This window comes from Neopelma chrysocephalum, unplaced genomic scaffold (genome assembly GCF_003984885.1).
Source record: "Neopelma chrysocephalum unplaced genomic scaffold, ASM398488v2 Primary Assembly neopelma1_103b, whole genome shotgun sequence".
Lineage (NCBI taxonomy): Eukaryota > Metazoa > Chordata > Aves > Passeriformes > Pipridae > Neopelma > Neopelma chrysocephalum.
In genome coordinates, this window is record NW_020897767.1 from 1,454,964 (window position 1) to 1,479,038 (window position 24,075).

Below are 24,075 nucleotides of genomic sequence, written 5' to 3' on the forward strand. Positions count from 1 at the left end.
TTTCTTCCTAACTTAATGTTCTTCTTACATCCATGTAGGCAGTGTATAAAGATGACTTGAACTGGCTCAAGGGAATTGGATGTTATGTCTGGGATACTCCACAAATCATACAGGCTAAGAAGTCCTATGACCTCCAGAGTCAAGTAAGTTTGTTTGCCTTGAATAAGTTAAATATAATAATAATAATAATATACTTGTTAAATAATAATAATAATAAATATTTATAAGACTTGTTTTCTTATGATTCACTGGGATTGACACCTGTTCTAGTCCAGAGCAGAAAGAAATAATTCCAATTACATCAAAAATATTTTGTTAAATCTGTGATAATGCAGCTTTTGAGTTTTGTCTGTAGAGACATCACTTCTAACATTGAAGGAGCAGGAGACTCAGGAGAATGGAGGGACAGCAAGGTTGTGGTTTTTATCAGTGAGAAGATACAACTTTTTTATTTCTGTATGGGCAAGATACCTCAGGGAGATATTTCTGTTGGGAAAATAGTGTTTCCTGCCTTGCTGGTTGTGCTCTTAACCCACCAGCAATGTATAATTTTCACTATTCCTCAGTTCAGACTGGCTTTATATTAAGTATTTCTATTTTATGACCTGTCAGTTTTAGAATTGGTCTTAACTGAGCTGTAATCCTGGGCTTCAGAACTGCTTTTAAAGGAAGCTGGCAGGGAATTCCCAGGTTGTTTTCGGCATTAATGAGTTTTTTGTTTGTTTGGTTTTTTTCCCCTTAGATAAAATACACATCTGCAGGAAAGGAGAACTTCCAGAACTTCAGTGTGGTCACAGACACCCCCGTCTATGTGACTGCTCTGCAGAGTGCTTTCAACGCCAGCGACGTGAGAACCCCCCCTTCTCCCACTCCCCATCTCCCTTCCAAGAACTGAAATAATTACCTACATCTGGCTTTCATTTCCAGGTGAAATACAAGGAAGAATTCCATAAAACTAAGGACAAGTACACGCCTGTGGCTGAAACAGTGGAGTCTGAAAGAGTTCAGAATTTGAAACATCTTTATAGCAATGTAAGTGTTTCTAAACGTCCTTTTTCCTCTTAAGGTGCCACTTTTATTTTGTTTGTTTGTTGGTTCCCTCTGTCTGAAGATAAATATCCAAACAAGGAGCTTCTCAAAGCCAGTGATAACCCACTTGACTGTGGAGAAGATGTTTTATTTCAGGCAGAGGGTTTATTTTCTAACTATAATTCTAGTCTTGTCAAAATATGTGCATTAGTAAGTGGATTCCCTGAATCAAATCACACCTGAACAAAATCAAAACCTTGTAGGAGAACAAACATGAATAGTTAGAAAGCATTTGATCACCCTTTATGTGCCCTGTCAAGATTGAACTTGATATTAAGGGAGAGTTACAGGATCTGAATAAAACCAAAAGGACTTTTGATTCCCACTGAGGTTTCTGCTGATTTCTCTTGGTTGTTGGTTATTGCTTAGGAAAAGAAATTTGCCCCTCACACAGACTTTCTATTTGCCCACAGAATCTCTACAGGAAAGCCTGGGACAAAGTGAAGGCCACTGCATATGCCATACCCTCGGATTCCGTAGCCCTGGCACGTGCCAAGGAGCTGAAGCACAATGCCAGCATTGTAAGTGAATTAAATGCTTTATTTTTTATCAGATCATCAGTTATAACAATGAAATCCTTCAGGCCTTGCATATACTACAGGTATAAAAACCTTTTTAAAGATTTCATTTATTTTCTCTTTTTAATTGAGATCTAATATGTATCTGTAGATAATTAGTTTTCTGTGATAATCATTTGGATAATTGTCCTTTGTGGCTTCTTGTCACGAAACAAAAAAGTCACATTTTATAGTAATCAAAACTATCTCTTGGAAATGTCTGGTTAGGAGTTTTTTAGTCTGAATTTCATGAGCATCCAGGTCAGGAAAACGCCCAAAAAACTTTAAATAATACTTTACTAAGTATAGAAGAACATCTTATGCTTTACTGAACTGGGGATTATGAGATCACTCCATGGATCTCTTTAAATGAAAGAACTGGAACAATAATAAATAAATGCCTTATTCTACATCAATTTACTTTAAAAATCTTTGAGTCAGCTGTTATTTTTACAAACATGATGGTTATGATGTGCTTCCTTTGCCATTTAAGACAAAACAGAAAACTCAGATTGTGCTTTAGAGCCTTTCTCTGCTTCTTGGACTCAACTAAATATTTTGTTACTGATGACTTTTGTTCCAAAATTACAGTTGACTCGTTGCAGTCAGTTATTTGTTGCATTTCTTTGCTCCTGCTCAGGTCAAATACCGTGAGGAATATGACAAGTTCAAAGCACTGTACACAATTCCCAAGGGGGTGGAGGATGATCCCAACACAGAACGGTGCCTCAGGGTCGGGAAGCTCAACATTGATGTAAGTGTTGGCTTTGGGTGTGTGTTCTGATAAATCCATGCTTACCTCAGAAGAGGCTACTCAAAGAACCCACATTGATCCAGGTGTCCCATTCCACGTGTGTTTGGCAGTGGAATTGCTAAATTCTGGAATACACCTACAAATTTAAGCTTTTGACTCAAATGTTACTTTGCTTGCACAGCCAAACCTGTGCAAGTGAAAGTGAAACTACACATTCTGCCTCCTTTTAACTCACCAGCACAATGAAAATTGCCCAAATCTTATTTTATCACCCTTGATAAGGTTCTGCAAATTATTTTTAGAGCAGGCAGGGTGTAGATTTTACCACAGCAATGATTTTCTTCAACTTTCCCAACAGTTTATGCTCAGAATCATTAATAATTCTGCTCTAACCCCGCAGAGACTGTACAAAGAGGCCTATGAGAAGACTAAAGCCAAGGTGCACATCGTCCCAGACATGATGGACATCATTGCTGCCAAGGATGCCCAGAAGAAGATCAGCGAGGTCGAGTACCGCACCCACCTCCACGAGTGGCTGTGCCTCCCGGACCTGCAGGTCAACACCCACGTCCGCATGGTCACCGACCAAGTCAGTGATGTGAGTTCACAAACCTCACCCTCCTGGCTCACCTTGCAAAAGATTCTTGGGTTTCTGCTCTGCTGGAAGAAATGATTGGGCAAAAGTTCAGTTGGAGCGCTCTGAAGCGGCCCCTCGACCCCGTTGTGTTGGTTTTGGAACACTTGGCAATAAATGTGTAGTTGAGATGAGGCTTAGGTGCATTGAATCATAGAATCCCAGAATTGTCTGGGTTGGAAGGACCTTAAACCCCTCCATTCCCACCCCCTGCCATGGGCAGGACCTTCCACTAGACCCTGTTGCTGCAACCTGGCCATGAACACTTCCAGGGATGTGGAGTCCACAACCTCTCTGGGCAATAATTCCAATAATTTCAGCATTATCACTGTAGGCATTGGGTCATGGCATTACAGTTCTACCAGCTCAGCCATCCCTGTCTGTAAATTGTCCTTTGTTTGGTTGAATATGGTGTGGAAACTTTGGAAGTCTGAGAAATTTTTGTGAAGCTTCTACACACTGGTCAGTCCAGGAGCAGGCCTGGGGTCTGTCAGTAAATCAGTGCCCAGCAGGATATGCAGGTAGTTTTTTTTTTAAAAATATTTGGATTTTTAATTTATTGGCCAAATTAAAGCAATGAAGAAACATTATTTAAATTCCAAAAGGAATTGTTTTGGTTTTTTTCAAACAAAAAAGTCAAAGTACAAGAAACCTTAGCTGGCAGTTGTGTTTCAGACTAGCAATAAGGGACTAGATCCCAGTGGAATTCTTACAGATTTTCTCTGCTTTGACACTTTAGGTGATCTACAAGGATGATCTGAACTGGCTGAAAGGCATTGGCTGCTTTGTTTGGGACACCCCAGAAATCCTCCATGCCAAGCAGGCCTATGATCTCCGCAGCGATGTGAGTCAATACACTGATTTTGCTTCTTAGAAGGTCTTTATCACTCCATTGTGGCTTTATTCTACTTCAGATGCAATCTGGAAAATGTTATATATCCTTCTCTACTAAAGTATTCATTAAATAACCAGCCATAATTTCAATATACTTTCTGTTTCAATGCTGGTTCACTAATAGAATAGTTCAGTAATAAATAATGAACATAATAATAAAATAAATTCAATTACTAATGGTTACATTTACTAATTGGAGCTCTTGCATTTCTCTCTGCAGATTAAGTACAAATCTAAGGCAGAAAAGATGAAGAGTGACTTCACTGTGGTCACAGACACCCCTGTCTATGTCCAGAATGTCCTCAGTGCCTTGAATTTAAGTGAAGTAAGTGTTTGTGCCACCTCCCACCCCAATATTCCATATGCCACTACCTCACAAGTACTGAAAATGTGACTTTTAATATATATATTTTTAATAATTTAATTTTAATCAATCATTGCTGGTTATCTGCAGCTCACTGCAGACACAATCACTAAAATCCTTAACGGCCTGAAGCCAAAAAACTTCCATCCAGGTTTTATTTCTTCATGCAAACAGTGAGGAAACACCACAACTAGGATCTTTTCTCTTTCCCAGGCTGTGTATCGTGGTGATTATGTGAAGAATGTTAAAGGCAAAATGATTTCTACTGATAAAACCATCGATTTGGAGCGGGCATATAATGCAAACAAGATACAGAGTGAGGTGAGTCGGAAACTTTGGGGTCCACAGAGTTTCTCATACTAAAAAGCACATTTTTTCTATGTTAATATCTGGTTTTAGCTTTTCAGATGAAGCCACGTGTCATTGCTCTAAAATGCAAGTGGGAAAATATCCTTACTTACTTACAAGGATGTGTTTAATGCAGACATGAGGGAAATCTTTTGCCAGTTGTGGTCCAGAGGTTTCTGAGGTTGAGATTTTACCCTCAAATGTTACACACATTTGTCACAAACTCTCCCTCCCTTCTCTTGCAGAATTTGTATCGCTGGGCTGGTGTGAATGCTCTGCCCACTGGCTACAGCCTTCCCACGGATACTCCCAACTTCCAGCATGCAAAACATGTCCAGCACATTGGCAGCGATGTAAGTCCTGGATTAAATCCTTCTGCACCATGGCAGTAATCAACAGTTCCAGATAAAAAACTCTCAGCTTGGGCAATTATTATAAAAATATAAATTGTCTCAGGAACGTGAAATACCTTATTAGACGCAAGAGAAATGTAATGTAGTAAATGTAATATATGTATAAATGTAATATATTATTAATCTTGGGCTATATGATAAAGGTATTTAACTCTGATATAGCTACATCTCATTTATTTCTCCCTAAAAATCTGGCTCTTTATGCAGCACAAATTGCTCTCAGAAGTGCAGTGGAAGTAGAACCACAATCAAATTTCGATTCTCTGTTTTTTCCACTTTATAGCTGAAATATAAAGAAGCCTATGAACACATGAAAGCCAAAGGTTATACTCTGGGGCCTAAAGATGTTGGCTTTGAAACTGCAAGGAAAGTGAATCAAGTCATTAATGAGGTACAGTAAATATTTGTATTTGCTTTCAGTTGTGTTTGTAGGGCCCAAAATATGAATGGGGGAAGTACATTGACTGGGAAGTTGTTCTTTGAGGCTTTTAAGAGCAATTTAGATAAATATCCATCAGGAATGGCAAGGAATCATTAATACAGGGTAAAACTGTTGTCATAATATTAAATTACAGCCTAGTTTTAATGGCCAATCTGCTGCTGTGTTAAAGTTGAATAGAAATTGTTATTATCTGTATTAATAATTTCTTTGGGTCTCAATAGTTTTAGTTTTTGTATGTATTTACTCACTCCTTTGATCATTGGCTTTAATAGGATGAAAATTAAATATACATATTTACATGTTTTTAGGATTAGAACCTGAGATTCTCCATGACTTATTTACTTTATAAAGATTAAAGGTGCTGCTGTTGAAAACAGTTGTGGAAAATCTTTGCCTGGTTAGAAAACAGCGTGTTTGTGTCAGAAGCGCTTCCACTGTGCCAAACTGCTTTGCTGTTTCAACGTTATAAAATGTGCTAAAACGCTTTAAACTGTGCTAAAATGTTTTAAAACGTGTTAAAATGTAGGATGTTGTCTCTTCTGTCACAGAGGCTCTACAGGGCAACGTACCACAAGACCAAGGACAAGATCCACACCACTCCAGACACCCCCGAAATCCGGCAGGTCCGAGCGACCCAGGAAGCTGTCAGTGATGTAGGTGCCTTCCCAACAGAACCAGCAGAAAGAATTTAGATTATCCAGTGACCAAACGTGTGAAATGCTGTTTTTCTTTTTGTCTTTCAGCTGATCTACAAGTCAGATTTCTTCAAGATGCAGGGCCACCTGATCTCCCTGCCTTACACCCCCCACGTGCTGCACTGTCGCTACGTTGGGGACATCACCAGTGACGTGAGTGCCTCCTGCTCAGGTGTTGGAAAAGCACTTATAAAAAGTGTTTTACACTTAAAGTGGTATTTTCCTTCTCTCATTTCCATTCTATTCTGTACTAAATAACTGTTTTGTCACTGTGTTTAGGGGCTGGTTAATGAAATTGTCCCCAAAGCTGATTGTTGATTTTTCTTTCTCTCACAGAATAAGTACAAGGAGGATCTGAGGTGGTTGAAGGGCCTGGGTTGTTTCCTGTATGACACTCCTGACATGGTCCGTGCTCGTGAGCTCAAAAAGCTTTGGGTAAGAGGTTTTTTTTCTTCTGGAACCCCCTATAACAACATTTGATTTATTTCTGTGCATTCAGGAAGGGAAATACTCATTACCCATGAAAATGAGCAAAGACCTGGGACAGAATTTCTTACCATGCAGCCAATCAGTTGTTTCAAAGCACTGCCAGCTTACACTAAAAATTTCCTTGACACTGTAAAATATCCTTTCCCACCAGGAATAATAAAAGCTGCCTAAATAAAACTGCTTTTCCTTTCCAGTCTAATTACATATACACTGGTACTGCAAAGAAGATGTGGGCCAAATTCAACGTGGTGTTGGATACTCCTGGATACAGAGCAGTTCAGGAGCTAAAAACCCATTTGAGTGAAGTAAGTTCTATGTAATTTTTGCACAAATTCACAGCTATAATTAACCTCTCCCTGGTTTGTTTTTTTTTTTTCCTGAAATGGATGAAATGTTTTAATTGCAAAGCTGTTAAATGAACATGTGTAACAGAAGAAATAATTCATGGCCTGTCTTTTTTTCCAGCTGGTTTACAGAGCTGCAGGCAACGAGCTGAAGACAAAATACACTTCCATCCTGGACACACCTGACTTGATAAGAGCCAAGGAAGGACAAAAAATACAGAGCCAGGTGAAAAACTTGTATTAATGAAAAAATAATCAGGGGGTCCCTCTTAGCAAAATCATTCCAGGCCATTTCAAATCAATGTAGAAAATTGTGTGGTTATGTCTATGTTTTGAATTTACAGATGTTTTTTAGAGTTAAAAAGTAGAATTCACTTGCAATGGTTATTTTTTAAAATTATTTTCTCCTTGCTGCAGTACTTGTACGTGGAACTTGCCACAAAAGAGAGGCCCCACCATCATGCTGATAATCAGACTCAAGCCTTTACACATGCCAGGCAAGTCAAGGACATGATCAGTGAGGTAAGATACTGCTTTTTTGATTTGGTACCACTGTGCTGAACTCTTTAAAAGTTTTATTTCTAATTTTAGTAGTAATTTCAAGGCTCAAGTCCATTTTCCCTACATTTCAGTTTTTTCTCTTTGCTTAAGTTCCCTGTTTCCTTTGTAAGCTCTAATAAAATAAACCACTTTCAAAATATGTTTCTGTGTTTTGTAAGATACCTGTTTCTAAGTGCTTGTTTGCAGATTGGCAAAGATTGAAATTATAACTCTTCCCTTTTGCTGTGTCTCTTAGAAAAAGTATAAAACCCAGTATGAGAAGATGAAGCACAAATACACCCCCATCCCTGACACCCCAGTGCTGATCAGAGCCAAGAGGGCCTATCTGAATGCCAGTGATGTGAGTACTCCAGGAGCACCTGCACTGCTGCTTTTCCTTGGATTCTTTCCACAAAACCCACGAAATAATCAATAGGGAGCAAGAATTCAAAGCATAGACTATCCCAGTGTAGGTCATGAATGAGATCACTCCATTTGCATGTCCATTTCCATTTGAGATTTTGGAGATTATTAAATTTTGACTTGATGTCACTGTAATTTTTTTTTCAATTGTTATAATTCATTTTCATTTCCCACTGCACTGAACAAAGGAAAAATAGATTTAGACTGATTTGCTTACACATCAAGTCTCCAAATAGTGCAGACTGGAGTGAGATGATTGATGCTGGAACCAGGATGGAATACCTTTTATCAGCTTTTTTCATCTCTTTCTGTGTTAGAAGTAAACTGCCCTGTCACTGAGAATGTGTTGATTTTTTAATTCAAGAGTGGATTAGAGGTAAAAATTATGAGCTGCTGCATTAAGGTGAAATTGATATTTATTCCTTCAAGCACGGAACAGTTATTTGGGATTCAAGGCAATCGGCAGAGCATCATTTGGGAGATCTTTCCTATGTATTTCACAACCAGCAGGATATGAAAGGACATATGAAAGGCTGGGGTTTTTTCTAGGGTTTAATTAGTTTTAGTGCTTTTAAAATAATTTAAAGTGATTTTAAAATTATTTAAAGGAGCATCCCATCTCAGTTTCTCCTCTGAGAAAGCCTTTCAGCACAGGGATGATCTTCCTGCTTTGTTCTAGATCAGGACATGGAAGAAAGGATGAGCAGTTTTTAATGCCAGAAGTGGCACTTGTGTCCACAAGGACCTTTTTTTTCCAGTCTGAAAGTGAACTGGGTGAAATTCTATCAAATTTCCACCATCATAAGTTTCAGTCAAATTCCAATTAATTGTAGGTAGCTGCAGCTTCCTCAAATCCCTCAGGGCTCACACGAGGGTGTTGGATGGCAACACATCCCTGGATGTCACTCCTGAGAGTTAAGAACTTTAACTAAAACAGTTCCTGGCAGGTGAATATGTTGTTTTGTGTGTCATTTTTGTGCCCAGCTGCGCTACAAAGAGACCTTTGAGAACACCAAGGGCAAGTACCACACGGTGAAGGACGCCCTGGACATCATCTACCATCGCAAGGTCACCGATGACATCAGCACTGTATGTACAGCAGTTCTGTTCCCAACCACTGTCTGTCACTTAATAACCTACAATATGCTGTTGTTCCATTGAAGTGTGTGAAATAATTAGAAAAAATTAGATTATTTCCTTCTCTGGAATATTAGATTTCATTGCATTTGACGTTACAAAGGTGAATCTCGTTTCCGTTCTTGGTTCCGGTGTTTCAGAAAAATACACGGAACTGTGTGGTCTGAAGTGTTCTTGTAAATTGTTTTACTTAATTCTTCGATGTTCTTTGTAGATCAAATATAAGGAGAATTATATGAGCCAGCTGGGAATCTGGAGATCCATCCCAGACCGTCCGGAGCATTTCCATCATCGCCTGGTCACGGATGCCATCAGTGATGTGAGTTCAGAGAGTTCATGGAAAAGTTATAAGTAGGTTTCCAAAATGAAACCAAAGCCTTCTTTCTAAAGAAAGGGAAGGCAGGTGAAATTTTTTCAGTGATTTACACTTTCTCCTGGTAGATCTGTGAAATGACAGAGTGATTCCAATGGCTAAAATTGCAGCTCATCTCCTTTTCAAATTAACAGAGCAATCCTAATTCATTTCAGTTGCATTTGTCTGTTAACCCTGTAACAACCTGTAATTATACACATCAGTAATTATACAATGACCCTTTAATTGTCCAAGAATAAATATTTTTAATTCAGACAGGGACTCCAATAGTTAATGATAGATTAGGTGTGTGAGAAATCGAGTCCATCCAAAAAGCCTGACTAACTGATTTATTTTATAATGGAATAATAATGGATGGAATTGTTTGCCACACCTTGAGGTGTCCTTTCAGCACTGATAATCTCCTTTAAACTGCATCCTTTCACTTCTTTTCTAAAGGTTAAATACAAGGAAGACTTGGAATGGCTCAAGGGCACTGGGTGTTATGTGTGGGATACTCCAGCTTTTGTCCTGGCAGAACAGAATAAAGTGCTCTACAGTGGGGTGAGTAAAACAGTCTGAGATGTTGCTGAGTGTCTTTTTGACATTTGCTGTACATTTACAACCATTTGTTTGTAGAAAACTTCAACACACGTGTGCAATAATTCCACCACAGTTTGTCTCTAAAATCCTGTTTTCATTGCCTGGCCATTCTTTAGATTAAAATGGGGATTTTTGTTGTGTGTTTGGTTCTGCTTTTCTCCAGTGCAAGTACAAGGAGTCGTTTGAGAAGACCAAGTCCCAGTTTAAGTACGTGGCTGACTCTCCAATTAACGAGCATTTCAGATATGCAACTCAGCTGATGGATGGGGTAAGTGCTGAAGGCTCCTCTGGACTCTCCTACTCAAGTAGTAAAGTCTGTATGTAAATACAGAGCTGAAGGTGGATCTGCCTTATATTCAGGCTTAAAGATGCCTTAAGATCAGGCCAAAATCATGGAAGACAAGGTTGTTCTTCTTGTCTGAGTATTAGTTTTTTACAGAACCTAGAAAGTGAAATCCCCACCCCATCCCATTAATTTATCTCATTGCAAAGGAACTTTTCCTTTGCTGACTGGGAAATAATTGATAACTTAAATAATGCTGCTTGTGGAGTAACACTGGTGATTTCCATCTAAGAAAGGTATGGAGAGAAATCCAATTGCTTTCCTAAAGCATTGGAAAAAAGATTGTTAGGAAGACAGTCTTATGCCTGAAGTTACCAAAGCTCGTTTCATTCCAGATATTTTGCCTTGAGTTTTTTCCACTCTGCTACTCACTTTTTATCTTATTTTTCACCTCTAGTGCTAAACAAACAATATCCACACCTTCTAGTACAGGGGGTTAATGAACCCCCTGGGGATTAAGGTTAAAATCACCTCTGAAATTTATAGGATTAGTTCTCTACACCCACAGGACAAAGCCTGTGGAGAAACACCATGTTCTGGGTGATTCCCGTCAGCTCAGAGTTGGAATATCACACACAGCTCTGATGCTTTTCATTGAAGAAGCAGATATTTAGATTCCCATTTTGGTATTTCATTATTTTTCACCAGCTATTGCAATAAATTGTTTACCTCTCTGTCGATTTATTATAGTTTTACCTTTTTAGGTAAGAAAAACTGTTCACAACAAATACAATTCCAGTTCTGTTGCTATAATTTTTATACTCAATTTGATAAACAATGAACCAGAATTTCTTATGGGTGATTGTTAGTATTCAGTTCTTATTGTTCAGTAGAGCAAATAAGGAAAAATTTAATATCAGAAGCATAAATGAGTAAAATTTTAGCAATGGAGCTTCATACATTGGAATGAACTTGCCTGAATGTCTTCTGTTATATAAGTGATAAGTTTTTAATAAGGGATTATAGATTTTGCTTACAAAATGTTAAAAAAAAATTGTCTTTTACTCCCACATCTCATTGTCATCTTTTTATCCTCAGCTCAAGAATCTGTAATAGAGTTCTGCTGTTATTTTTCATGAAGAAAGTCAGTGATAAAATGTTTTTATTGGAGTGGCAGGGATATGTAGACATGCTTAAATTGTGGTTCAGGCCTTCCAGTGACAACCTAGAAATGCATGTACCTTTGGAAATACTCTCTCTCTTCTTTTTGTTTTTAATTATTTTTCTCTTTTTGGCCACGACCTCCCAGGCCAGGCTGCACTGACCCCTGTGCAGAGGTGGCAATGGTTAGAACAATGATCTCTCTGTGTTTTCACTCCCTTGTCACGCTGTGTGATGCTCTCCTGAGCAGAAATTATATAGGGCTGCCTATGAGAAGCTCAAAGATAGGTACAGCGTTATTGTGGATGATCCCAGGAATCTCCTGGCCAAGTGGGTCTCCAGGCTGAGCAGTCAGGTACTGTGGGAGCACTGGGTCACTCCCAGATCTGTGTGACACCTTCACCCCAGCAGTATCAGCTGTGATACTGCCCTGGGCGTTCGGGTCAGCGACGATCTTCGTTCTGCCACCCAAAAAGAACTGGGACTTTTTGCGTGAGCTGCTCTGTGCTTTATGTACTTTCATTGTTGTGCATCAACTCACTGCAGAACCTGAGCCCTCTTCAAGCCACTGGAGAGGTTTAAAAAATGCCTTTACTTACCAAGCATTTCTTTTTTAATACTTCTCTTTACCAAGATAATCTTCTCCTTCCTAGATAAGCAGCAGTGCCACGTTTGCCTTTTGAGTGCTCTCACCTTCAGCTACAATTTCCCCTCATCTCCCCCCAGAAATTCATGATTTCCTTTCCTTCCCTATAAAAATATTAATATATTTCCTTCCCTATGCAAATAGGAGAGGAAATATCTTTCTATATTTAATACAAATGCATTTATATATTTTTATATGAATATTTATCCATTTAATATTTATGTTGGCGATGTCTGCCCCTGACATTCCCAACCCTGCAGATGTGAGTTGTATGCACATGTCAATGAATACATACAGTACCTTGCCTACATCTCTCCACTCTCCAAGTGTCTGGGATCTAGAGCTGTGTTGTTGTTCCTGGTGTTCATGGGTCTCTCTTGTCCTTCGTTGCCATTTGCATGAACAGAAAAGCTATAAATCCTTTGCCAAGATGCTCCTGCAACATGGATGTAATGAAATTCTGAGGCCAGATATGCTGACAGCTCTCTACAACACTTACTTGTGGAGCCAGGTAATATGAAGAACTGCTCTAGGAGACGTTTAGATACAATTTCGCTGCTTGGACTTCTAATATTTCCTGCTTTCCTACGGATTTCAGACCCCAAGGATTTGCTGATGTGCTTTATGCTGGCAGTGATCAAATAGTTTTGAGACCAGAATATCACATTTACTGTCCCTGGGTCACTCAGCTCAGGCTGATCTTGTCTCCATTTTCTCCCTTCATTATAAATATAAATTGTTATATATTTCACATATTTACATAAAAAGCAATTTTTCACACATTTCAGATATAATATGTTAATATTTCCTTAGCCCAATTCTCATTCTGCCACCATTTCTTGGACTGCCCTCCTTTCATAACATGAGTTCTTAATTATGGAATTAATGATGAAGTAATTTAAAGTAGATTATAACATTTATTCCCACTCTGCCTGGAATGGTGTCAGATAGAGAACAGAGTTATTTGTGCTCTGAAATCACAGCTGCTGGCAGTGACCTTACTCCTTTTAATGATAAAAATTATTCCTGATCACAATATAAATTATAAACCTGGAAAATAATAATAACAATAATAATAATAACTATATAAATTATAAACTGGAAATTGATAATAATAAATAACTAATAAATAAGTTAAAAACTTGAAATGGAACAGTAGAAAACAATTACATGAGAGGAAGAAGGATGTTATTCTTTACTATTAGCACAGATAATATTCTTCAGTATTAAATTACTGAAGGTCTTTGCTCGGCATTTTTATTCCATTTTTCTGTGGATTTCTATTATCTCATTAAAAACTCCTTGCAGGTAATTTTGAGTATGTTTGAATTAAAAAAAAACAGTGTCTGACTGCATGTTCACTTCATGTTATCGTTGATTATTTGTTCATAAATTTTTTATATTTTGTCTGTCATGGTCCTGTTTCGAAAGCATGGGTTTGTTTTCTGATGCAGTGAAAGTTCTGTTTTAAAAATGGGTTTTTAAAAATGTTTTCAAACCCCTTCCAGCTGCCCTCAGGTTGCCTACAATGAATCCAAACTCTTGGTGAACAGCCTGCTCTCACTGAACCCTGTGAAAACAGGTTTAGAGTCCTCAGTAGGGCAAGAAAAGTGTTATCAAGACACAAATGTTGCTGCCAAAGCCTATAAAATATCCTGGCATTAGGATGTATTTGGTGGATATTTTAATCTTTGATTGTTTAAGATGTTTTTAATTTCTCCTCATTCTGATTATAAAATCATTAAGGTTGGAAAACACCCCCAAGATCATCAAGTCCAACTTTGGGCCAAATATGATGAATATTTAAAAAGGAGATGTTGTCCAGTTAGGGAATTTAAAAGTCACTGAACTGCCAAGATTGATTCTTTAGCTCCATCCTGGAGATGATAAATGAATAAAATTAATCAGACAAATTAATTACTCAGGCAGCCTCTTGGGCACAGGAGGGTTTGCAAAGCTCAGCTCCTGGTGCATGTTCAGCTTTCTTGGGCTTTGTGGGAGGGTTTTGCAAGGCCATGTTTGTAAAAAATCACATCTCTCCCAGAGGTTTTGTCCTGGTCTGGCTGTTAATTTACAATCTTTCCCCACCACCAGATTCAATACAAAAAGGACTATGAGAAGAAGAAAGACAAATACACCACAGTTTTGGATACCCCGGAGTACCTGAGGACCACCAAAGTCAACAAACAGATCAGTGATGTGAGTGTGCTTTGGGCTCATCTCCTCCTCATTCCAACCTTTGGAGTGGGATAATCACCCACAGGGAATTAATCTGCTCTCCAATGTGCCTTTTCAGATTATTTACAAGCTGGAGTACAACAAAGCCAAGCCCAAGGGCTACACCACCATCCAGGACACGCCCATGTTGCTCCACGTGCGCAAGGTCAAGGACAGGATCAGTGATGTGAGTAAATCATCCCTGGCTGGGGGTCAAAAACACACATAATTAACTTTTTACCTTGACAGCCAATGTTTTTAACTCAGGTGTAACACTCAGAAAAAAAAAATCCTTTCTTGTCAGAGCCTATTTTATTTTGTTTGCCTGTTAAACTCTATTTTCGTTTAACGCTATTTTCATTTAATTCATTTAAAACAGTTTTTCAGGAAGTGTTTTATGTAACATTCTTCTGTAACTCTTGAAACATTTTCTTTTTGTGAAATTCTACATTTTACTAGTAATTTACATTTTACTAGCAATAAAAGCCGTGAGCTGCAACTGATCTCTAAATCATGAATTGGGAAGTTTTTTCCTAGGTTTTCGTCCTCTAGTGGCCTTTTTTGAGCCCTGAATAAATTAGTTAATACTTTACTGTGTTTATCCATTTCTTCTATGGATATTGTGAATATGTAAGGTAGATATTGTAGTCTAAAATAAAGATGTGTTTTGATTCTGGGGCAGTGAAAGACTAGAAAGGAGAGAGAAAGGAAGATGGAGTAGATAGAATAATATATAGGATTTAGGAGTCCTGGTCCTAATTCCTCCTTCTACCTTAGGCTTTCTCCCTGACCTTTGTATTGTTCCTTAGATATCCATAAATAAAATGAGGATATTAACACTTCTGTAACTCAATATACTACTGTCAGAATAAGTAACCTGAATGTCATTCAGATGCTCTGTGGATTATCTACATAATTAGTGAATCCAGGAAGGAAAAATAACCATATTATCCAGATAGTAATGGGATCTCACTGGGAGACAGAGATGTTTCAAAGTGATCTGAGAACTAAAGTAAATTTTTTAAGCTCCAAATTGAATGCTGATGTTCTATAAAGTAGTTTTCAGGAAGCAAGTTTATTTAAAGTTTATTTAAAGCATTTCTTTTAACCACGTCCAGTCATTTCTTCTGTTAAGATTTTATCTTGGCAGGAGCAATTTTCCTGTTATATTTTTCGCATTTGGATGCTTTTCTTGCTGCTGCTGATTGTTACTTTTGTAACATTTGATGTGTTGGTCTTTCTGTAGCTGAAATACAAAGAAATGTATGAGAGGAGCAAATCTCGCTGCAACGTCGTGGCAGATTCGGTTCATATCAAGACTCCAAGACACGCTTACAAGCTCAACAGCAACGTGAGTTCACTTGAATTCAGGTCTTAATTTCATTAAGGAGAGGGTTTTAGACTGGCAAGAGAGGCCACGAGTTCCATTTTCAGTTCCACTGAATTTTCTCAGCTTGGTCGTCACTTCTAATTCTTACCCCGCTTGACTTCAGTATATTTTAATTTATTTTGTGCTAAAATTCTCACTCTTGCAAGTTTTCCTTGAGGAGGTGTTTGTGTGTCACAAATCTACTGTTCTTTTAGTTGTTCTCTTTCCTGACAGACACACAACTGTCCCAGGAATTCCCTGGGATGTTCTGGTAGACAAAGCAAGCACTTCATGGGAAGCTTTCCCGTGTTTTCTGGTTTTGGTGGCCCAACACCCATTTCAAGAGGAAGAACCTGAAAGCTCCCACCTTCCTCAAAGTCAGGACATCACTTCAGCCCTTCATATTCCATTTTCCACCTAAGAGTGGGAAAACTGGAATAAATAGACTCTGCATGAGTCAGAGGAAAGCCCCAATCTGACGTAGCTGCACTTTCTTCCCTCTTCTCCCTTTTTTTGGGACAGACCAAAGAGAATTTCCCTCTCTATGTCATATGTAAAGTTCACAACTTCCAATTAACTCTCTTTTGTTTGGTTTTTCCCTGCAAACAGCTGGATTATAAGAAGAAATACGAAGCAGCCAAGGCTCACTGGCACCTGATTGCTGACAGGCCTGACTTTGTGCAAGCAGCCAAGTCGTCTCTGCAGCAGAGTGATGTAAGAAAGTCAGAACAAACCAAATATTCCCTTTTCCCACATCTCTCACATCCAGAATATAAGAAATAAATTGTAGAAGGTCTGAGACTCTCTTCTCTTATCCTTTTTTTATTTTTTATTCCCTGCAGTATGAATACAAACTGGACCGGGAATTCCTGAAGGGATGCAAAATCTCTGTCACTGATGATAAAAACACAGTGTTGGCCTTAAATAATGCCATTTTAGCCAGTGATGTAAGTACTGAACTCACTTGTCCTCTCTAAGTAAGTAAAGTTCTTTATTAGAACTTTATTTATTACATTAATTGTTTTATTGGGAATATGGCTGGAATAAGAGTGAAGCTTGGAACAGTTGTTCTCAGTCTCACTCCATTATTTGAATTGACTTGCTTATTTCATTAACAAATCAACGAAATCCGAATAAATTTGGTCTTGTAAATGTCACACAATATTAAATTAATATCCAAAGTTAACGTTGCCTGAACACCCCAGACCTTCCACCCAGGTATCTCTGCATTCCTGATATTGAAATGGAAATATCTGGAGAAAACAACAAAAAATGCTGCAGCTATAAATTGGGCATGACACAAAGTATCTTTAATAATTACTATCAAGATATTAATATTCACTATATCCATAAAATTCCAAGTGAGAGCTCTAGGAATGTATAGACTAAAATGAATTTATTTTGGAATATATTAAAATATGGGATTTTCTGCTAAGTTTTGCACTAGCAAGCAGACACAACTATAATAATTACTTTTTAATCTGCCACAAGACAAGATAAACATGGCTTAAAATCAGATCTTTCCTTCCTGGTAGGTAAAATACAAAGAGAAGCACAACAAAGCCCGGGGAACGTACCATGTGGTCCCAGACACACCTCAGATCCTCTTGGCCAAGAACGTCAGCTCCCTTGTCTCTGAGGTAAAACACCAGCAGTTATTTGCTCCTTTTAGTTTCATTTAATCCTTGAATTGCTGTTTCTTACCTCTTTTTGTGCTGTGCTTTCAGAACAAGTACAAAGAACACAGCAAGAAGCAGCTTCCCCATGGCTCTTTCACGACCCTGCCCGAGACACGAGACACGGCTCACGTCAAGGAGGTGACCAAGCACGTCAGTGAGGTGAGTTCCAACTCACATCATCACCTCCAAAGAACCACCTTTGAAATCTAAACTACAGGTTGTGACCACCAAACTGGGGACCACACACTTTGGGAATGAGGAGACTCCACCTGATCCCTTCTCAGCAGTTTTGGGGGGTTATTTCCAAGTTTTAGTAGCGTTTCTCCTCTCTGTGAAATTCTCAAATCACACGTGGCCCTTTTTGCTCTTAACAGACAAACTACAAGAAGAAGTTTGTGAAGGAAAAAGGCAAATCTAATTATTCTGTCATGCTGGAGCCTCCTGAAGTGAAACATGCCATGGAAGTTGCCAAAAACCAGAGTACAGTGAGTTTGCCTTTTCTTTCCATTAATTAAGTAGGTTTTATAAGCAAATTCAATCAAAAAACCAAGTTTCTGTATTTCTGAATTTCCTCCCAGCCTCCATGGTTTGGTGTAATTTTGAAAGATTTTATTTTTCTTTTATCTGAAGGATTGTATCTTTACTTTTATCTGAAGGATTAAAGTACCAATATTTACAAATATAAAATTGCACTGAAATGAAGGATTTGCACTTGATCACATGGTAGGATTTAAAGTAATGTGATGCAAATCACATCTAATAATTGTTTCATTCTTTCAAATACAGACAGAATTTGCAATGTTTATTTCTTCATTTGTAGAAAACTTGCAAAAATAAATTCCCAAATCCCTTCCTTGTGAAATTATTTCAAAAATAAACCCATGTACTTTCTCAGCAACATTGCTGTGTCCTTCACTGGTATATCCTTATGGATAACCCTCAGGAATTTCCTTTTCTTTGCCTGTTTTCATGGATTAGATTGAATACAAGAAGGATGCCAAGTCAAAGCTCCACTACACACCAATAGCAGATCGGCCAGATATTAAGAAAGCAACTCAGGCTGCCAAGTTAATCAGTAATGTAAGTGGGGTTTAAGTCTTCTCTATAATTCTTAGGCATTAATTTTCCTACTAAACCAGTGTCAGTAGAATAATTCAAAGGGAATGCCAACTGTTATCTTTATTTTCTCTGTTAGATTGAGTACAAAAAGCGTGGAGCAGCTGGTGTGGGGGTGACCATGCTGGGACGGCCAGACATTGAACTGGCCAAGGAGGTGTCCAAACTCACCAGCCAGGTAAGGAGGAATTCATTAAAAAGTGGGGAAAACTTTGGAAACAATGAGAGAAATGAGACATAATATTAACTTATGATGTTACTATTATAACTGAAATTATTTCTAGATTAGGGGAAAAGGAAAAAAAATAAAGTAAAAATTAAATACCAGCGCGAGGTATTTCTTTGTTCGATGAACATTTCTACTGATTTACTAAATGTCATTAACAGAGGTATAAAATCTTCTTAAAATGGTGTTGTGAGAAGATTTTTTCTTTTAAAATGCTAAAGCTGAAGTGTTTGCCATGTTCTTTTTCAGCTCTTCTGGGTATTTATTGGCTTTACAAGAATCCCCCTTTGACCCAACTCTTATTACCCATCCTTTGAATGGACACTCGGTTTCTTGCAGCTGCTTTCCACTCCATGTCTTCAAAATAATCTTGTGCCAGGACCTCAGAGCTTGGTTCTTTCTCCCCCTTTCATGCCTTAATGCTGGAATTTTGCCTTTCTGACCTTGCTTTCTTGCTGCTGATTGTAGGCTGAGTACCTCAAACAACACATGAGGGGCCACGGAGCTGCATCCTATGACACCCCCTGGATGAGAACCTTTAAGAAAGCCAATATGCTCAGTAGCCATGTAAGATAATTTTAATTAAGTGGCATCAGTGCCATTGTTGTGCATCTGTCTCTTGCTTGTGTATCATCTTGCAATTCTGAAACACCACCTTGTTGAAGCGTTGTTGTGCCCTCCAAAATGGCTTTGGAGCTTCCAGGTTTCTCATGGAAGTTTCTGATGCACACACATGAAATGTGAAAACTCCTCTTTTTCACACCAAAACACCTAAAACTTGAGGTGTTATTTTCTGAAAGTGTGCAAAAAAAAAAAAGGAAATATATGTGTATGGCAAATCTGAGTGATGGTGCTGGAAATTTTCAGTGAACAGTCACTAGAACTTCATTTTAACTTTCAAACTTCTATTAAAACTTCATTTAAACTTTATTTAAACTTTATGCAAATTTTAAAGGAAATTTAAAATTCTAATTTATTTATGAATGTAAACAGCCTGTTTACACTGTGCTTGGAATTTCATAGTGGAAAAGTAGTGTGTGACTGAATCCATCCCAGAGCCTGGGAGGGCTTGGAGGACACATAATTTCTTATCCTTCTTCCCACCTCAAAACCTTTGTGAAATAAAAAAGTGAGCCTGGGTTGCAGGTGTTAAGTGGCAGCAGCAGGTCTGTGCCATTTCAGTGTTACACATATATTTCTAAGTGAAAAAAAGGGGGGATTTTGGTTTTTCCATGTCTGCTGCACATAACTGTTGCACGTTTGAGTGTCAGAAAACCAAAGATCTCTTCAGCAGAGCCAGGGATTCTTTAATTGAACCACTGAACTATAAGAAAAAGAAGAAATAAAGTTTATTCCCACTCAGTGCTGAGATCCTCCTTTTCCATGCTCTTGTCCCAGTGCTGACCAGTTCTTTGGGTCTTTTAAACATTCTTTGCTGAGATTATTTTAGTTCTGAGAGAAAATGAGCTGCTGTAGAGGCAGTGAGGGAGCAAAGAATAACTGGAATATCTTCAACTATTTTGCTTTCTCTTGGGCATCTCTTCTCATAAACTTATGTCCTTCTTTATGTCCTGTTTGTTTATCCAGTTGGATTTTTTTAGTTGGATTTTGTCTGTCTGTCATGCTTGCTTATAATTCTGCAATTTTGGGGGGTTAAAAAATTCTCGTTCCTGTCAACATTTCTCTGCTTCCAGCCTGGATCTGCTGGATTATTATGGCTCTCATTACCTGGCTGCTGCTTCTGTGGCTTGGAAGTGTTACTAAAACTCTTGTATAATCAAATTCCTGGTAATTAATTATGTCCCTGTCCTGTGTGTGATCATTGGTGTCATTCATCTCTTATTCAGCCAGAACACAGTGTTTGTATAATAACATTTCAAAAAGTATTTGATGTATTGACATCTTCAGTGCTCTTATGTCTTTTAAAGCTCTTGTTTCTCCAAGAAATATGTAAAAAGTTCTTTTAAACACTCTTATATATCGTCATATTATATCCTCATACTATATCCTCATACTATATTTTATTATATTATATTATATCCTCTTACATTATATCATCTTATATTATTATATTATATAAAATATAATATATACTTGATATATATAATTGTTTTATGTTATACTCTTATTATACCTCTCTTTCCATCTCTTTGTGAAATATCTTTAATCAATGGCCAGTTCCCATCAAGTGAAAAATTCTTCCTGTCCAAGGGCCAGGATTTGGATGTATTTTGGCACCACAATTCTCTTGGCTCTTCTATTTTTATTTTTTTTTTTTTTACACTGAGGAGATGCAGTTTTTCATTCAAGTGGTATTTTGTAAATACAGATGCAGATTTTCTTTCCATGTCAGGTTTTCTTTGATAGAACCTTTGTTCCATTGGGTGCCTTCAGATAATTACATTTCTGTTCTTCTCCCCAGCAGCCCCATTGAAGCAGAGCCTCTTTGCCTTCTGCACCAAACAAGCGAGTCCTCAAGAGCAGTTGTAACCCCTGGTTGTTTCCATTTAGGTGAAATACAAGGAGAACTTTTCCAAAGAGTTGGGTAAGAAGCCAAAGTATGACCTAAAGGAGGCCAAAATCTACAAGACCATGAAGGACGCCCACAACATGGCCAGTGAGGTACGGGGAGTGTTGTGCTTTTCCCTGAGGGGGGAAGTTCAGATTTCTTTCCCAAAAACCTCCTTGGTGTTGCTAAAACACCCCCCAGCCCAGTTTCCTGAGGTGTTTTGTCCCCCCTGACGTGCAGGTGAAGTACAAAGCTGACCTGAAGAAGCTCCACAAGCCCGTCACGGACATGTCGCAGTCGCTGCTCATGAACCACGTGCTGAGCACGAGCCAGCTCGCCAGTGCTGTAAGACCCTGAACTCACCCCTAATTCCCAATCCCACAGGGAATTCCCTCTGCTAACTCCTCCTGTAACAGCTCCTCCCCGTGTTGTTCCCATGGGACGTCACCTGGTAGTGATCTCTTCCTCCACCTCCTAATTATTAGTTCCTCGTTAACCAGCAGCTTCACCACTTCTGTCCTCTGGGAAGGGAAATCTTTCAAATCCTCTGATAATTTTTAGTGGATTGATTCTTTAATCCCACTTTAACTGGTTGCACCACACTAACAAATGCCTTTTTTTTTTCTTTACTGATTAATATATTTAAACTCTTTAATTTTTTCTGGTTTTTTTTATCTTTTCATGTTTGTTTAATATCCCCGTTATAAACCTCCATAATTATGCCTAACAAAATAATTGAGAATTTTACTGAGAAAAGGCAAAAAGCCATTGTATCTTGGTACAGCCTTTTCTTGTATCTGCTGTGTTTTCTCTTTCCTTTTTCTTTTTTTTAACGGTTTTGACAAAATCTTTGTTACAAACCAAAAAGAAAAAAATAACCCACAGCTTTAACTCCCAGTTTCCAAAATCACTTCTAAACTTCTTGCTTTTGGTTTTGCTTCTTGTATTTCTAATTTCTCTTTGATGTTCCATTGAAGTGTTGCTTTGATTGGACCTGAGAAGTAAATTTTCTGAGGGCTTTTTTTTTTTATTGAGATGATTTTTGACACCTTCCCTTCAGTACCAGTACAAGAAGCAATATGAGAAGAGTAAGGGTCACTACCATGTGGTGCCAGATAATCTTGAGCAGGTTCATCTCAGGGAGGCCTCAGAACTCCAGAGCCATGTAAGTTGGTCGTGTGTTTGTCCTTATCCCAAAAATATCCATCCCTGAAATCCTCCCAGGAAATTCTCTCCAGTCTCTAACAATCTCTCTCTGCTTTACCAGCTCTGCCCCGTGACAAATATCTGCACTTTTATAAGTAGAATATATAAAATATACAGATAAAATACCTTCATTCCACAGTCAGTCTCAGCTCCTCACCCCTGCTGTGCATGGATTTTTTTACAGTGTATAATACATTTATCAGGGGGATTTTCCTATAGAAAAATGACCTGGAAATCACAGAAAAACTGGAAACTGAAGGAATCAGGGTTGTTGCTCACAGTTGTATTTTCAACTACTTTAATTATTCAAGTGCAAGGAGACCTCTGCCATTCCTTTTCTGCATCCAAAATTGTTTTAACCCAAACAACTATTAAATGTGTCTGGTTTTCCCCTCTGGAATAAAATGGTGAATCATTCCAGAGAAATTCATACTCTGATTTGGTCTCTAATCCTCTCTATTCCAAGTATTTATTGGCTGTAGAGCAAGAGGAAAATTGCTGGTAGGACACAAAGGACCGTGATTATGGCATGGAATGGAATTCCAGGATTTTTTGAGTTGGAAGGGACCTCAAAGCCCATCCAGTGCCACCCCCTGCCATGGGCAGGGACACCTTCCACTAGCCCAGGTTGCTCCAACCTGGCCTTGGACAATTCCAGGGATTTTCAAGGCATGGAAGAGCAAAAAGGCCACATAACAAAGGACTGTAAGAAAATGGTTAAAATTAAATTTTAAGCCACTACTTTTTGGGATTAGGCTCTGACTCAGTAACATCTCATTCAACAGTTGATGCCCTAAGGGCTGGGTAATGTAATTTATAGGAAGAATATCTTCATCTTTGTGCACGTTTTCCTTCCTGGGCACCAAATTTGACATTTGATGGTCAATAATAGAGTTTTCAGGAAGGTAAACAGTATTAAACATTCATTTTTTATCACAGAACTGTTGTCAGTGAGCAGATATTAGTCAATGATTGGATCTTGGATTATTTAGGAGAGTGACTTTCTGTCTTTTCTTCTCAGGTGAAATACAAGGAAAAGTATGAGAAGGAAAAAGGAAAACCCATGTTGGACTTTGAGACTCCAACATACCTGACAGCAAAGGAGTCCCAGCTCATGCAGAGCGAGGTACAGTCAAAATCAGTACTGATGGTCAAAAAAAAATCCTACAATTTATTTTTTATAGTTAAACCTTAATAGAGATTTAATAGGCAGTTATACCTGTGTCCTGTGCATGCTGAGAGACTGAAAAATTACAGCTACATCAGATTTCTTTACACTGGTTATGAAATGCAACAGTGGAAATTCCTGAAGCTTTCCTGTGTCACAGCAAAGTGGGTTTTATCTGTTGTTTTTTTAGCAAGAAGCTCTCAGTAAAGGAAGCTTAAACAAGTCTTTGAGTAAGAAATGGAGCATGAAATACATCTCCCTTAAACTTTACAACACAAATACAGTGTGTCTTGGTTATCACAGCCCACAGAAAGTGCCCTGGTTATTTTTTCACCTCAAAACTCCATTTTTGAGGAAGCCCTTTATTCCCTGTGTGTCTCTGCTGCCCCAGACCTGTCACTCCATTTCCCTGAGCAG

The 24,075-nt window shown here is 38.3% G+C and overlaps 1 protein-coding gene across 11 annotated transcripts in view; it reads left to right on the forward strand.

The window, feature by feature from the left end:
* The window catches only part of NEB (nebulin), a 100,453-nt gene that overhangs the window by 57,461 nt on the left and 18,917 nt on the right, over window positions 1-24,075 (forward strand). For 8 of the 11 annotated variants that reach the window (XM_027695939.1, XM_027695942.1, XM_027695936.1 and 5 more), the window contains exons 59-96: window positions 39-143; window positions 743-847; window positions 928-1,032; window positions 1,503-1,610; window positions 2,287-2,400; window positions 2,801-2,998; window positions 3,774-3,878; window positions 4,149-4,253; window positions 4,506-4,613; window positions 4,886-4,993; window positions 5,337-5,444; window positions 6,044-6,148; window positions 6,239-6,343; window positions 6,527-6,625; window positions 6,874-6,984; window positions 7,145-7,249; window positions 7,441-7,545; window positions 7,820-7,924; window positions 8,971-9,075; window positions 9,338-9,442; window positions 9,935-10,039; window positions 10,242-10,346; window positions 12,575-12,679; window positions 14,263-14,367; window positions 14,465-14,572; window positions 15,632-15,736; window positions 16,364-16,468; window positions 16,597-16,701; window positions 17,290-17,394; window positions 17,482-17,592; window positions 17,808-17,918; window positions 18,412-18,513; window positions 18,629-18,727; window positions 19,244-19,342; window positions 21,287-21,397; window positions 21,525-21,629; window positions 22,345-22,449; window positions 23,512-23,616. In XM_027695939.1, the coding sequence (XP_027551740.1) occupies window positions 39-143; window positions 743-847; window positions 928-1,032; window positions 1,503-1,610; window positions 2,287-2,400; window positions 2,801-2,998; window positions 3,774-3,878; window positions 4,149-4,253; window positions 4,506-4,613; window positions 4,886-4,993; window positions 5,337-5,444; window positions 6,044-6,148; window positions 6,239-6,343; window positions 6,527-6,625; window positions 6,874-6,984; window positions 7,145-7,249; window positions 7,441-7,545; window positions 7,820-7,924; window positions 8,971-9,075; window positions 9,338-9,442; window positions 9,935-10,039; window positions 10,242-10,346; window positions 12,575-12,679; window positions 14,263-14,367; window positions 14,465-14,572; window positions 15,632-15,736; window positions 16,364-16,468; window positions 16,597-16,701; window positions 17,290-17,394; window positions 17,482-17,592; window positions 17,808-17,918; window positions 18,412-18,513; window positions 18,629-18,727; window positions 19,244-19,342; window positions 21,287-21,397; window positions 21,525-21,629; window positions 22,345-22,449; window positions 23,512-23,616 (4,110 nt within the window). Of the gene's footprint in view, window positions 1-38; window positions 144-742; window positions 848-927; window positions 1,033-1,502; window positions 1,611-2,286; window positions 2,401-2,800; window positions 2,999-3,773; window positions 3,879-4,148; window positions 4,254-4,505; window positions 4,614-4,885; window positions 4,994-5,336; window positions 5,445-6,043; window positions 6,149-6,238; window positions 6,344-6,526; window positions 6,626-6,873; window positions 6,985-7,144; window positions 7,250-7,440; window positions 7,546-7,819; window positions 7,925-8,970; window positions 9,076-9,337; window positions 9,443-9,934; window positions 10,040-10,241; window positions 10,347-11,772; window positions 11,878-12,574; window positions 12,680-14,262; window positions 14,368-14,464; window positions 14,573-15,631; window positions 15,737-16,363; window positions 16,469-16,596; window positions 16,702-17,289; window positions 17,395-17,481; window positions 17,593-17,807; window positions 17,919-18,411; window positions 18,514-18,628; window positions 18,728-19,243; window positions 19,343-20,469; window positions 20,587-21,286; window positions 21,398-21,524; window positions 21,630-22,344; window positions 22,450-23,511; window positions 23,617-24,075 lie in introns of those variants that run through there. The other 3 variants (XM_027695934.1, XM_027695945.1, XM_027695944.1) reach the window with 3 other exon arrangements.